At 53.3% G+C, this 15453-nt stretch overlaps 2 protein-coding genes across 2 annotated transcripts in view; one reads left to right on the top strand and one right to left on the bottom strand.

The window, feature by feature from the left end:
• DUOX1 (dual oxidase 1) overlaps positions 1–2052 on the top strand; it is a 31329-nt gene extending 29277 nt beyond the window's left edge. Inside the window, 3 exon segments of the mRNA XM_006920407.3 lie at positions 602–765; positions 993–1110; positions 1796–2052. Coding sequence (XP_006920469.1) covers positions 602–765; positions 993–1110; positions 1796–1918 — 405 coding nt within the window. The 3' untranslated portion in view covers positions 1919–2052.
• A 1120-nt stretch (positions 2053–3172) lies between these two features.
• SHF (Src homology 2 domain containing F) overlaps positions 3173–15453 on the bottom strand; it is a 20696-nt gene continuing 8415 nt past the window's right edge. The window contains exons 2-7 of the mRNA XM_025038930.1: positions 14220–14361; positions 11830–12036; positions 10147–10287; positions 8714–8885; positions 8449–8568; positions 3173–4963 (exon numbers count right to left, since the gene is read on the bottom strand). Coding sequence (XP_024894698.1) covers positions 4777–4963; positions 8449–8568; positions 8714–8885; positions 10147–10287; positions 11830–12036; positions 14220–14253 — 861 coding nt within the window. The 5' untranslated portion in view covers positions 14254–14361 and the 3' untranslated portion in view covers positions 3173–4776. The remainder of the gene's footprint in view (positions 4964–8448; positions 8569–8713; positions 8886–10146; positions 10288–11829; positions 12037–14219; positions 14362–15453) is intronic.

Here is a 15453-nt window from a genome sequence, read left to right as displayed (position 1 = left end):
CAGAAGCTCAACCTATATAGGCTGTCAGCATTCAGAGAGTAACAGACAGCTCCCTGCTCTTCTGTCCATGCCAGCTCTGCCTCTGCTTCTCAACCCACACAGCTCCACTTCTCCCCGTCAGGAACTGGAGATAGGTCTTCCCCATGGCAGCTTCCATCCTCCCAATTTCTGAGTCCATGTCTATCCCTTCCAGGCATCCAGCTGGGTCTTCCCTGAGGCTGCTCTGTCCGTAGCAGGACTTTCTCCCTCTGGGCTAGGGTTGTTTGGGAGCCTAGCAGCCAGAGTTGAGATGACTGGAGGGAACAGCAGGGGAGGCTCAGTATGAAAAAGCTACTTCCCACCCCATCGGACCATCAGCACTGAGAAAGTGTCCTTTCTCAGTGCTCCATGCTGTCATTCACTTATACTCCTCTATGCCCTCGGGCAACTCCATCTCCCGCCCCAGAGCCTGGCCCTATGGCTCCACACACTCCAACTCCCCAGGCTGTCTGGGGAGAGGCACAAACTGGCTGAGACCAGAAGAGTTCTGTTGGGGTGAGATCCCTGGGATGCAGGGAGCCCGAGCTGAGCTGGGTCCTAAGCTCCAACCATGTGTCCCCAGATCTACTTCATCTGGGTAACACGGACCCAGCGGCAGTTCGAGTGGCTGGCTGACATCATCCGGGAGGTGGAGGAGAATGACTGCCAGGACCTGGTGTCCGTGCACATCTACATCACCCAGCTGGCTGAGAAGTTCGACCTCAGGACCACCATGCTTGTATGTCAGGGCCAGATGGGCAGAGCATCTTGGTGGGTGTGTGGATTGGCAGGGTAAGGTAGGATGGCCAGGGCAGGTGGGTGGACAGCCAGGCTCAGCCGGCAGGAGGCGCAGAGCTGGTGGCTCCAGTAGTCAGCCTCCAGCTCCTTCCCTACCCCAGGCTTTAGGCTGGCTTGGGCTAGGCACTAACCCTGACTGTCCTTGGCCTGACCTTCCCCTGTGCCCCCAGTACATTGAGGCACTTCCAGAAGGCGCTGAACCGGAGTCTGTTCACGGGCCTGCGCTCTGTCACCCATTTTGGCCGCCCCCCCTTCGAGTCTTTCTTCAACTCCCTGCAGGAGGTTCACCCACAGGTCAGTTCCCACCACATATCCAGGTTCTCTTCACTTTGTCATCTGGGTTCTGAGCAAAGCTCCCAAACCTGCTCCATCAGAGAAGAAATTGACTACTAATAAGAATCCATCCCCTGGGAGTTTGGTGGAATAATAGAATGGGAAAGGAGAAGTGGGGGTCACCCTGAAAGTTTAAGGGAGGAAGCAGGTGACAGGGACCTGCCACTTCTGAAGCCATGATGTCTTGTCCAGAAGAAAGAGCTCAATAATTGTGCTAGCCCTCACCATAACCTCAGAGCTACCATTACCACTAACACTGAGCCAGGCCTCATCCTGGACAGAGAGACAATCTTCACCATGAACACTGGGCAAACCACTGTTCTCATAAATACTGGGTTAGCCCTTAATGAGACACTGAGCTATCCCTCAACTTGAACATCGATTAACCCAGCCCCTATTAGAAACATTGATCTTGCACTTGAAACTTGCAAATGCCTTGGAGAGGGCAGAGGCTAGACCCACAGAGAGCAAGCCTACCAAAATTGAGTTAGACTAAACAACACTGAGTCGGCCCTCACCACATGGGAGCAAATCTTCATCAGGAACATGGAATGAGCCCTCATTAAGGACTCTTGATGGTCTGTAACATGGAGTTAGCCCTCCCTCTGAATACTGAGCTAGCTCTCACTTCTATCTCCCCCAACAGGTCCGGAAGGTCGGAGTGTTTAGCTGTGGCCCTCCTGGCATGACCAAGAATGTGGAAAAGGCCTGTCAGCTTATTAACAGGCAGGACCGGACTCATTTCTCTCACCATTATGAGAACTTCTAAGCCTCCTTGCCCAGGGGTTCCACCCACTACCCAGCTGAGAGGAGTTATGCGCTGCATCTCACTTCTGTGCTTCCTGTTTCTTGTTCCCTCAGCCTTCTCCCCATTCCCATCTCCCAATCTTGGTCCAGGTGGCCATCATCGGTCATCCCGTATGGGTTCAGAGACCTGCAGACTTGTAATATCTGAGCCTGGAGAAATTGGAGGCACTATGTGGGGACTAGAGGTTGGGAGCTATTATTGTTTTGAGGCAAAGTGACACCTCTTCTTCCAAACTAAGAAACTTCAAAAAAATTGGAGCTGACAAGTGTGTGTGTGTGTGTGTGTGCGGGTGTGTGTGTGGTCAGGGTAGTGTATGTGTGTGTGTGTGTGTGTGTGTGTGTGTGTGTGTGTGTGTGTGTGTGTGTATGGGGGCTATGAGCCTAAGGATGATGTGGGAGCTCATATGCTGTCATCTTAGAACCCTTCTCCCAAGTCCTCCCCTCCTCTGGGCTCCCCACTGTTGAAAGGGCTGGCAAATGCCTTGGAGGGGGTAGAGGCTGGACCCACAGAGAGTAATTTCTAGGAATTCCCTCAGCACCTCATTCTAATGGCACAATTGATCTTCTCTCTCAAGTTTTTAAACAGGTACTGTAGTCAGAACCTGGCCCGATATCTATGTAGTACTCTTCAGTCCTCCTCTACTCTTCCTACTGCATAGTCTCCTTTACAAGGAAACCCTCTGGGTTTCTTTATTCTGTCTCCAGGTGGGGTGGGTATTGGCAGAGGAAGCCACTCAACCAGCCAGCCGACCTAGGCCAGTGCAGACATTCCCTCTGAGCTTGCCAGTATCCGCTGAATAAAGAAACCCACTCAAGGCCAAGTGCCCCAGCTGGAGACCCCTTTCCTGGCTCAGGGGCACCCTTCCTGACAGAGGGCCTATCCAGGAGGCTAGTGTGAGGCTTCTGCAGCCTTATCATGAGGAGAGTAGATATGGGGGGTTCTGGAGGTGGGCTGGGCACAAAGTGGGGTGGTGGGGTGAGACACAGCAGGCACCAACAGGGAGGCAGAGTTGGTTTGGCCTGCTCCAGAACCTCAGTTATTCCCAGCTCTTCTCTGAGTAATGAGAGAGTTGAGCACCAGGTAGTGAGATGAGGGCTGCGAGGAGATAGATGAGCATATCACCTGTTTTCTCATCTGCAACATGACTGCATGCCCTCCAAGTCTACTTAAAGATAAGTCAACCTTCTGTGAGGGAATTTCTGAAGCAGTACCCGGTTTCAAGTGATCCTTTTTATTGTCCCTCACAGAATTCCAACATTTGTCAGATCACATATCCCCGATTTTGATAAAATATCCACTGGATTAGAAAACCCAAAATCTTATGAGTCACACCACACTTGTGAGTTGCAGATTTAGGTTCTAGAGGAAGTTATCCGACTGCCCTCCTAGGGCAGCCCCTTCGCCCCCCCCACCCCCCCCCAGGGTTTATGTTCAGCTCAACAGGGAGATTCTGTTCAGGTTGCCAGTGAGAGCGAGAGGGAGTGACAGGCGTGACTTGAGAGCAGCTCCACCTGACCGCCCAGTGGATATTCCCTGGCGCTGGGCCCACAGGCCGCGGCGGGTTCCAGCTGTGGCCGAGCGCAGGGGCGCAGGCCAGGCCACCGGTGGGTGTGGTCCCGTGCCCTGGGTCCGCAGTTAGGGACACGGCCAGCAGAGGGCGCGCGAGGCTGCCCTGCCCCCGCCTCCCTCGGCCGAGAGCGACAGCCGAAGGGAGGTCCAGGCCCAGTCCCGCAGGCTGCAGGTCCCCGGGTCTGATCCCGCCCTTCACGGCATGGGGGAGGCGCGGCAGGCCCCCATTTCCTCTGGAAAGGAAACGCAGTCGGCTGCGCCAGCTTTCGCGGCTCCGCGGGCGCGCGGCTTCCGCGTGGCAGGGCCGCCCCTCTCCCCGCGCCTGGCGCGCTGCCTCTTTGTCTCTCCGCGGCTCCCCTCCTCCCAGACAAATGGCTGTAGGCAGGAAATTGGACGCGCTCCTGGGGAGCCGCGCTCCTCGGCGCGGCGGGGAGGGGGCGCCGCGCGGCGGGCTGGCTACTGGGGGCCCCCAGCCGGGGCGGAGGCGGTGGGGGATGTTTTGACATCTCGTCAAAGGAAGGAACTTGATGCTTCGAAAGCGCTTTTCGCAGCCGGCCTGTGTCTGCTCTAGAGCTGATTTATAAACAGATCTGTGCTCGCTTCGCCGCTCCCCACCCCGTTACCCCTGGGGGCGGCGCTGGAGGAGTGGACGCCGCTGTGCCTGGCAGGACTGGTTTATTTATTGCCTCTGGCGGGGAGCCGGGGCAGCCCCGGGACCGCACACGTTCCCTTTGGCCGGAGCTCTTCCCCTCCTCTCCCCGCCCCAATGCCATCTCCATCCCAGGGGTCTGCCTTCCCCAAACCCCGCACCAGACTCGGCGGAGCCCGCGGGTGGTTTGGGGGTGGGGACGGAGAGCTGGTCAGGGCGCCCCGCGGGTCCACGTCCTGCTCCACCCCGCACCGACCCAGGGAGAAGACGGTGGTGGGGAGGGGGGTCGCCCTAGGGGCGGAAAGGGGCTGGAGCTGCTATTCTTAAACTTAGGAGACCCGCGGTTCTGAAGCCCCCGTCCTCCAGGGACTATCCTTTCTCCCCAAGGATTCCTCTCTCCTCAGCTCCAAACCACCTCTAACTCCAAGGCCCCAGTAGCCTTTTCCCTTTAGAATAAATTAAAGAATCTCTGGCTTCCACTCGATCCCAGGAAAGGGGAAGAAGGGCTTGGGAGCTCATGTCCCCGGTAGGACGACAGCCCTCAGCCAGGGGACCGGCACAGGACTGGGTCCAAATCTGTCACAGTACCCCGGCCTCAGATCTACAGAGTCCGGATGGCCACGGGGTAGAGCAGGGACATGTGCTCAGCCCCCTTAATGGGCAGCTTGCGACTGGCGTAGTGGTGCACGATTTCAGGGACGCTGCTGAAGGGCGGGCTGTTCTGGCCCAGCACGTACTTGTGTTCCTTGGTCCGGGACAACTTCATGTGCATGAAGCCCTGACTGCTCCTGGGAAGAGGAGAGGAGAGGAGACCCTGATGAGTGGGAGCCCTCTCCAGTACTCCCCTCCCCCACCCCTGCAGCACTTGTTCCAAACCACCTGAGAGTGGAGGCAACCAAAAAGTAGGGAGAAGGAGGTGGAGATTGTATGAGTAGGTAGCAGTATACATTGCTTTGTGGTGAGGGCACGGGGTGTGCCAAGAATGTGTGCATAGTGACTGTACAGGGTGTGTGCAGGTGGAACCAATACCCCTCCCCACCACCCCAAACGCTAGTATCCAGGCCTTCCAGCCTATGTGGCCAGGGCTGCTTTACCCTCCTCTCTCTCTGAGCTGTTGGGGAGGACTCCTGTGAGGGGCTTCTAGTCACTCCTGTGGAGACACAGACACCCTCGGCAGGACAGTGTGTGGACAGATGTGACAACCAAGTGAATCTTTGTTGGAACTCTCTTTTGCAGACTAGAGGAGGGGGCAAACTGCTCTGGAAGTCCCCTCCACCCCCATATCTGGGAATGCTTAGCTGCCTCTTCCTGGGGACATCCCTTCACTCTCATGCTAACTGGGCCTTGGGCCAAGCCCCCACCTCATCTATCCAGCCCTTCAGCCTGGGATGACATCATCCGTGAGGCTGCAGTTCCATTCCCTCCCTCAGAGATGACACTCTCCAGTGCCTCTCCCATCTCCCCACCACAATCCAGGAAATCAGCATTAGTGCCTGGCCCTACCTACCAATAAGACAAGTACACCCCTGTTCAGAGCTCTGGCCAGCTCCTAGAAGTCTGGGCACCCACAGTGTTAGAGTGTGGGGTGAGGCCCCAGCAAAAACATTTGTCCAAACTACCACAACCCTGGTTGGCCAGGCCGAAGGTCTGAAACTTACCCGCAGGCAAGGGGTCAGCACTGCTTGGGGGAGCCCTGAAGCCTGAGTACTTATCTCTGCTGGTCATAGCCTACTTAGGGACAAGGACAGGGCTCAGAAGCAGGTAGGGCTAGTAAGGGGGCCGACTCATGGTGAGGCCCCCACCATTTAGAGGTGAAGCTGGCAAACCTCCTCACTTGCATCTCCTGCCTGAGTACATAGAGGGCTCTGACAACCTATTTCACTAGGCCCACCAAAGAGCCAGTGGGGAGAGTGGGGAGACTGAAGAAAGGAAAGAGATGGGAAGGAAAAACAGGCCCTTAACTCTGTCCTTCCCTCCCCTCCCCAGTGCCCTAAAGCCTGCTGGGGACCCCACGCCTGGGTGTGTATGTCAGGGCGTGGGGCCATCCTTCATCTGTAGGTCTGAGATAACAGGCTGAGGCTGACAGTGACCACACAGACCCTGGGGTAAGGAGCCAAGGGCCTGAGGGAAATGAACACTCCCTGGGGGCTGCAGAGAGAAGAGGCAGTGAGTGGTCGCCCTCCCCTGTCTGCTCTATGCCAAGGCCCAGGTCCAAGGCTGTGGGCAGTAGCATAGGCCCTGCCTTCTCTCACCCTTTTGAAGTTTCCGGACAGCTCCCTCCCCACTGTTCACTTGGGAGAATCACCTCTCCTGAAAACCATTATATTTTCTCCTTGAGGGACAGATCTGGCCAAAAAGGGCAACAAGTGGCCAGAGACCAGAGTTGGAAGCTGAGAGCTCAGCCTCCCCTGGATAACTGACCTCCTGGGACCAAGTCCCAAGGGTCTATGAGGACACAGTAGAACCCCTGCCAGACCCTCAGGGAACGGGGGTGGGACTAGCTGGGCCGCAGGGCCAGGGCTGGCCTGGCTTTTGGAGGAAGCTGTTTAATTACCAGTGAAAGCCCTTCCATTACAGAGAGAAGAGAAACCATAATTGCATTTCAGAGAAGCCATTTATATGCAAACGAGGCTCTGGCAGACAAAGCTGGCGGGGCCAGATCAGCCACGGCTGGAGTGGTGTGTCCAGGCCTGCCTACCACTTTACTCCTCACACCAAGGCAGGGCTCCAGCTCTGCTCTGCTCAGGGAGCCAGGCCCCTGCCGTTTACCCTTGCGCTGGACTGTTCCAGACTTCATGAAGGGTAGAGCTGTGCAATGGAACAGTGTGGTTATTACAGTCAGACTGAGCTGGGTTCAAATCCTGTTTCTGGAACTTTATTAGCTGGTGGCCTTGAGCAAGTCACATATCTCTTTGAATCTATTTTCTATTTATAAAAAATAGATTGATCTTGCAGGATGGTAGTTCATTTGGGGATGTTGTATATGATACTTGGCACACAGTAGTTGCTCCATGAATCTTAACTACAATTTTTAAAGCAATACACATCCCTAAGTTATGTAAATCAAATTTCTGACGGATGAATTTTTCCTAAATGCTTTAATTTTATAAGAATTCACAGACTCCCAGAGTATGAGAACTGGAAGAAATCTAGGAGGTAACCATCAATGTACTTTGCAAATGAGGAAACCAAGGCCCCGAGAGGTTAAGTGATTTGCCTAGGGTCACATCGCTAGTTTTATTAAATCTAAGAATAAACCTCAGGTTATGACTATAGTGTGGCGTTTTTTCCCATTATCTTTTAGTGAGGCTGAATAATTATCTTCAAATGTATCTGTTTAGTAGTCCCAAATTTCCATGTATTGGATTTGTTTGAAGTGGAGGTACACCTGTACTCTAATGCCCCCAGAAAATGTGGTAGGAAGTGGTACAGATTCCCCAGTAGTGGTGGGGGGATGTGAATGGACATTCCACTTTGATAGGCTGCCATGTGGGGTGCAGACTCTGCCAGGGGAAACTCCTGGGTGCCAAGGAGAGGACTTGCCATCCTGCCCGAAGAGCCTGGGAGACTCATGCTGGCCTGTGTATGTCTGCTCTCAGGGAAGAAGGCTAATGGAAAGGGAGGGCCCTGCCCGCTCCCCCCCCGCCCCTCCCCTTCCAGGAGTCTTTAGAGCTCAGCTGTAAGCCTCTAGCACCCAGATCTCCTGCCCACTTCTTCAGAGTGAACAAGACAGCTTTGTGTCCACTGCTATGCCCTCCTACCAGGACCCAGTGTCCGTCTTACCCCGTAGATCCTCTCAGACAAAGTTCTTATCTCCTTGATGTGCTTCTAGAACATCTTGGATTTCCATTAATAATGATGATGGTGATAATTTGAGCACTTAGCATCACACTAAGTGGTTGCCATACATTATTTCATTTAATCCTTCCCTATAAGGTAGATATTATTATTCCCCCATTTTGTAAGTAAGGAAACTGAGGCCCAGAGAGGTTCAGAGGGACCCAGGCTACAAAGCCAGTAAGTGACAGAACCCTTCTGAAGCAGACATTGTAGCTCAACGGTTTCCTGAAGGGACTGTGAGCTCCTTGGGAGCAGTGGCTGAACTCAGACCTCTCTAGGTCTCCAGGGCAGGCCCACAGTGGGCAAATGTTCATGGAGGATGAGGTTCTTCCCAGCTTGGCGGGGCATGGAAGGAATATTGGAGTTTCCTGTCCTCCCCTTGGTCCCCTTGGCTAATCCTGCCTAAAGCTGCCAGCCAGCCCACACCACTCACTTGAGGGACAGGGAGAAGTCATTCTTGCTGGTCTCACTGTTGCGCACCAGGTAGCTGGCCTCTTTGCAGAGCCGGAGCAGGTTCTCGGCATCTGTTCGACTGATGGCCCCATGGTACCAGCTGAGGACAAGAGAGAGGAAGGCAGCCATCTCTGCTGGGTCCCTCGCTGTCCAGGCCCACCCATTCTGGGTGTCCCCTGTAGGCAAGCCAGTGCCAGGAGGGGAAGGGAGGGGAGAGAGTCCCCAATTGGACAACAGACACTCACACCTGGTTTTCCAGAGGCAGTGCTGGGTCTGTCCACTCCCCCAGGGGGCTGCTGGGCTCCACACTTAGGGGCTTGGATGACTTGGGGTTCCCTGCAGAGAGTCGGGGAGGTAGCCGCCCCTTCTCCTCCCGGCCAGGTGACAGGCAGCTCTTCTCAGATCCTTCAAACTGGGCTGTGGGGAACATACTAGTCACAGACTCTGAGGACCTTAGAGGTAGAGCTTTATAGAATAGTCAGTGTCCCATACCCATTTCTTGCCGAAAGGGGTCAAAGGCATGTACAGAAGCACAGAACATGCTCATAGGCCTGACTGGCTCTAGGGACGGAATCCTGGGTCCATTCTCCTGTTGCAATGGGGGTGGGGCTCAACCTTCCCGTGCCAGACAGGGCTTCCCAGTCCTCATACTGTGGGAGAGGAGGGGCGAAGAGCAACAAGAGAAACCACTTAAGCTTCTCCCTCTGGAGCAGCTGACTGCTTTCCCCTATTCCATCCCCCACAGGGTGGCTTCAGCACTGATAATATTGTTTCTTTCTCCTCCTCAGAGTTCATTACTGTTCTCAAAATCACCCTGCCAAGCCATTCTGTAGAAATGACTTATCGATCTGAGAACAATTATCTGATTCCCCTTGGTGCCATCCTGACAGGCTAATCCTGACCAAAGCCGCCAGCCGGCCCGCCCCTCCCCAACCCCAAGGTCGCTGCCCACAGGCTTTCCTCCCTCATCCACAGAAGCCCAGCGGAGGTGGCTCTGCCCTCCCTGACTGCTGAGCCTGCACACATGGGAGGGCTGAAGCCCGGGGGCCACATGGGCATAGGCACATATGCACAGGTGACAGAGACCTCTTTCATCCTGTATTTACAAAATACCCACACGTTTAGGTACAAACAGGTGCTCATGCCTGTGCATGCATGCACGGGTGCACGCACATACCCTTGGCTGCCCATTCTGGGTAAAACTGAATGTAGATGTGTTCAGTGCCTTCTTTCTCCCCATTTGGACTCTTTTTATCTCCTTGTAGCACTTTCAAGCCCTTATTGTTTTTCAAACACCAGATGCAAGGATAAGATCCTTTTCTTTACTCTCAAGAGTTAGACACTTCTTGTGCTGGCTAGCATCACACCTCAGAAGTTATTTGCACTGCTGAAGGATCTGGTTGGGCAAAGCTCTACCCAAAGAAATGAATTTAGAATAGTGAATTTTTGTGGTATGGTGGGGAAGGCATTTGGAAGGGGCCTACCTTAGGAGACACCCTCCTCATACCTTTAGGGGAGGAAGGATTGTTTACTTTGTCCTTTCCTCTTCCCCTAGGATGACAGGGATTCTTTCTGGGTTCCCCAAACCCTGCCCCACCTCTTGGCTCCTCTAACCCAAGCCTACAGGGCTTGAGGGGTGAGAGGACACATCATCCTGGCCAGCCCCCACAGGACCCACCGCTGCTGTCCTCCAGGCTGGGCTCGGGGAGGGGTGAGGCTGGACCGGAGATGTCCCTGTCCCCGTCGGGCAGGGAGGGGCTGCTGTCCAGCTGTCCCACCGGTGGAGGCCAAGGGAGGTCTTTGATGACCTTAATGTCAACTGGAGCCAGTAGCAGCAGGGAGAAGAGAGACAGACAGGGACAGAGACAGAGACAGGGACAGAGAGAGGCAGAGGTTGAGACACTAAAACCCAAAGCCAGGACACAGGACAGCCTAGAAAGGAGGAGGGTCAGAGCAGAGGCAGGGCTGGTTGGGAACAGGACTCTCAGAGGACTGGGCAGAACCACACTGACCACACACCGGGCTGGCCTGGTCAAAGGGTGGGAGGCTCAGGTGGCAAACAGCAGGATGCAAGGTCTTGCTCTGCCAGCCTTTCGGATCCCCTTCATTTGACCTCTCACAAGCCTCCAGGGGCCAGAGAGACCAGGAAAGATGGAAAAGAGGGACAAGGAGCTACCCACACCTCCCAGCACCACACCCAAGTTCCCTCAGCCTCCCAGAACCCCCAGCCTTGCCTTCCTTCTTCCTTTTCACACAGCCTGAGACAGCCCAGCTTCAGGCTGTCAGCTCATGTGGGGGCAGATGTTTTATTGAAATTTACCCCCACACCCCAAATCCTGAGTCTTGCCAATTAGAAGAGTGATGCCACTGGCGGCTGCAGGACTGCTAACAAGGTTTCCTAATGACGAGCATAGATTTTCCCATTAAGCAATCCAAACAGTATTGATTCTCCAAGGAGACTTCTGGAGATAAACGGCCCATCCTCAATGGTACGTGCTTTACAGGAAACAAATTAGAAACCTGTGGTTTCTCAGTCTGGCTGCTAGAGTAGGGGGGACGGAGCAAAGAGCTGGGTCCAGCTCCAAGATGAGATCTTGCCCAAGGAGGAGCGAGGGGGACATGAGAGTGGAAATTAGGGCTAATGGCATTTAAGTCCTTTATGTTCTCACTGAATCAAGGATCCAGGACCTAAAGCCATCTCCATACTCTAGGCTCTTGCACCCCGAACATAAACCACCAAGACATTCTTCTCTCTGTTGGACTCTAGGCCTAGGATGGCAACTGGGGTGCTTGGTATAGGAGAAACAGATACTCATTCAACAAAAGAGATTTCTCACAGCCTCCCCCTCTCCACTGGTTCCTGCTCCTCAGAAATCCCTCTAGGAGTAGGCACTCTGGTCTGGCATGGCCTACCACTGGGAGACACAGCCCTCTGACTCAGGGCTGGTATCTCTAAAGGTTATATACACAGCTGTTTTCATTGTCTGGAGTGTTAAATGCCTTCTTTTGTTAAGTGTATTTAACACATGGCACAAGTTTTACTATTTTGTTTGGAAGTCTTTATTTTTAAATATACTCAGCCCCTCAAAAGGTGGAAGTGGCCCAAGCCTCTTTGCCTCCAAGAGACGGTGATGCAGAGGGACACCTTCATCCTTCTTTTGTGCCCATTCCCTGACCCCTCACACATCACAGTGTCCGCACTGCCCAACCCATGGCTCTCCGTGGTGCAGATTCAACTATACTTCCCTTGAACCCAGCTCCTGGGCCTCCCCCAGCCTGAGACTCCACTCCTTCCATTCCCTAGAGCCTGGACAGCAGCTCAGAGGCACCAGCAGGCCTGCCCTCTCCACTGAAGACTCACCGGCAAAGGCTTTGGAAATGCGCTCCTTCTTCCACTCCCAGGGCTGGTCATACTCCTCAGGGGGCCTCTCGTCATCCTCCGGCAGGCGGGATTCCCGGGGCCAGGGGGCCCCCTCACCCTCCGGGGTGGCCCCCTCCTCCTCTGGCTCATAGGGTGTGTCATACAGAGGCAGGGGCTGAGCTGCTGTCTCCTTGGAGCCCCGAATCTCTGCCAGGGCAAGGCAGGAGGGAGGTGTGAGAGCAGCTCCAGCTGCCTGGCTCAACTCCTCTGGCAGTGCTCCCCAGCAATGAGTCAAGCCTACTTCAGAGGAGATGCAGCTGGCCCAGTGGGCCACACGTCCAGAGTCCCTCTCCTTCAAAACACCTCTCGGGTTCCTAAAGCATGGGACCCAGCAGGGGCAGGGGCAGAGAGGCACCAGAGTGAAATACAAAAAGATCTTGCAATGGCCAGCAAGGGCTGGGGAGCTAATGCTTACACACTGAGGATACTGAGGCGGGGTCCTCCCTTAGTCCATCTCCTCCTTGCTACCCAGATCCATTTAGTCCCTTGTGTCCCAAGTGAAACCATTTCACCATCAGAAAATCCTTCTTTGTTGCTCAGATACTGCTGAACACCCCTCCTTGAAACTGTCCCCTTTGACAAGTCATTTTCATGGACTGTCCTCTTCTCTGATCACCCCTATTTGGTCCCTTTCCCTGGATCCTCTCTTGGTCTCTGCTTCCCAGGGCCAAGTCTTATTCATTTCTCCCAGCCCTCACTCCTTGAACTACTTGCCCAGTCTCATGGTACCCTTTGCATCTGTTTCCAATTGCCATAAAGATGTTTCACTTTGATGTTTCAAACCCATCACTTTCCCCCAAAGTGCTTCTAGTCTGTTCTGTGATTCTGTTTTTGGGATCACTGATCCCAGTGAAAATCTGATAAAAGCTATGGAGTTCCCCAGAAAAATGTGCACATTTTCTCATCGATTCCAGGGCACTCATGGACCTCCCTAGGGTGCCCTCTGACCTAATAAGGTAGCCATCCTCTCACTTTCCCTATTTCTCTTCACTCTCCTTTCTCTCCTTGGTCCTGGCCATCCTTCATTCTCTGAGTCCCATCTGCCAATGCCTGATGACTTTCACCTTCATCTCTCTATATCTAGATTACTGCTAGGGCGAATCTTCATTCTTCAGGCTCCTGTTTCATGAGCTCCATGGAATGACACTCCTGACCAGTCCTGACCAGTGGATGTGTACTCTCTTTCTCAGATCTGCTTTCTCACAGAGAGGACCTTCTGGTTCTTTCTCCTCCTACCCTGTGCAGGGGCCTACAGCTGTCTTATGTGATCCAAGCCTGAGTGGACGAGTATAATTCTGTGGTGAAGTATTAAGAAGCCCATTGTGGTAACACAGCTAAGTAATGTTCTCCAATCTACTTTATCAGTAATAAAGTTGACATCGTTATCTCCATCTGTCTGTTTCTTTGATCTCATTTCTCAATTATTTCCAAGCTCCAGAGGGGAAGAAAGGGGTGTTAATTATTGGTTTCTTAAAGTCTCAGCAATTTCCACAAAAGCCTGTGAACTCATCTTTCTGATGCTCAGTTCTTCTAGTCTGTTCTGTACACCAAAGCCTCAGTAATCCTCTTAAAATGCCATATTCATCTTTTTCCTTTCTTGCTGAAGAATCCATAATGGCTCCCCTCCCCCTTTTGAAGCAAGTCCAAATGCCTCATTCCAACCTGCCAGGCCTTTCACTGGCCCTCTTGGCCTCTCTCATCTTGTCTCTCTTGTATGCCCAACACTAAGATTATTTGCCCCTGAACAAACCTTTCTCTCATCTTGCCGTGGAGCCTTGGCTTAGACTGACTCACCCCTGTACTCCTCTCCACTCGCCCCCTTTTGGTCTCTTCTTGGATCCTATCTGGATCTTGTTCCCCAGGGCCAGGTCTTATTCACTTCTCCCTGCCCTCATTCCTTGAACGACTTGTCTAGTCTCTGGGCACTGCATCTGCATTATAGTCATATGTTTCTGATGGTCATAAGATGTTTCACTTTGACATCACATCATTTCAAATTCACCACCTACCTTAAAGCTAGTGATTCTTTTTTTTGGGACCAATGACCCCCCAGCCCACACCATTAACTTGCCCTTCCTAACTACCCCAAATGCTATCTGTCTGACCTTTGGTTGTGTGGCCTTTTCTACCACCTCAGGTCACAGATCCTTCTCCAAAGTGACTGTCTTGAAGGCAGTGGCCACCTTCCCTGAGGACCCAGCAAAGGCATTCTCCATATTTTCTAGAGACCAAGAATCAATTCTTAGACGCGTGGGTCCCAGAGCTTGTTCTGCAGATACCCAGGCCTCAGGGAGCAATTCCCCAACCTCCATCCCAACTCCATCACTCACCAGCCATCATCTTTTGGGCCTCATAGGGCTCCATGTAGCCATCATTTTCTGGGACCTTGTCTGGGGCTCCTGAAGTTCCTGCTGGGCCTTCACCAGTCTCCTGAACATCAAACGGGTCCGCATAATCTTCTAGAATTGCCAACTGTGGGAAGACAGCAGGCTTCACACATCTGAGAGACAGCTCTGCTTCTCCCCAGATGTTCTGTCCATGGGAGCAGGAGTCCTGGACAGGACCTGGAACCCCAAGTACCCAAGGGCAAGCTCTGAGCTTAGATGATGACAAGTTCTGACTCTTCCTTTCAAGAGTTCACTACTAGGCTGCTAAAGAAGTGTATATCTTTCTTTTCTGTTAATTTTGTGTCTCTGGGCCATCCCCGAGGCTAAATGGCCAGGATGAGGCTCTGGGCCTTAAGGTTTGCCTCAGTCAGGGTCCAGGCTGGATAAGAGACTACACTAGGTGGTTCAACGGAGGAGATTAATTCAGACAACCAGTTACGATGATGTTGAAAGAGTTCAAAGAATAGGCAGGGCGCAGCAGGCAACTTAGAGATTAGCTTGGTCCATTCCAACCAGTGTGTTCCCAGATGCTGAACAAATAAATACTTGCTGACAATCAAGGAAGGAAAGGCCGAATACTCACTTTATGCCACAGTTCTTCTGGTTTATCTGTACAATATCCATCACATCATCATGTGGGTATTATACCCATTTTAAGAAAATGGAGGGTCAGGACAGGTAGGAAACAACACACCCTAAAACATTCTGCATAAATGGAGGAACCAGGATTGAAACCTATGCCTTTTATATAAAATCATGATGCCAACCTGCCACCAGTGGGCATTTTGGCTGTCTCAGAAGGAAGATAACCATAGGACAGCCTTGAGGAAAGCCAGGAATTGGGCTCTGCTAAAATCCTGTGGGCTCCTGGAGGACAGAAACAGGAAAGGCCTCACTTCCACAACCCACACTTTCTCCCACACAAGTGGCTCATGGCCACCCCTCTGTCCCTGCTCCCAGTCAAGGAAGAGGGAACCGCAAGCCGCACACCCTGCAGAGGTGTTCAAGGTGCTCAGGGTGGGGCACAGCTGAGGACAATAAAGCCTTTCTCCAAGCTAGGCACAGGCTCCTGTGGGGCGGGGAGGGGAGGACCGGCTGAGGCAGAGACAGAGACAGAGCCCAGCCCACCCAAGGCTGCCAGCCCCTGGGGGGAGCGCTGCACAGTGGGTTGACAGGT

Source organism: Pteropus alecto, unplaced genomic scaffold, assembly GCF_000325575.1.
Source record: "Pteropus alecto unplaced genomic scaffold, ASM32557v1 scaffold86, whole genome shotgun sequence".
NCBI lineage: Eukaryota > Metazoa > Chordata > Mammalia > Chiroptera > Pteropodidae > Pteropus > Pteropus alecto.
Note: the sequence above shows the minus strand (reverse complement) of the source record. Positions and strands in the feature narration are given on the sequence as shown.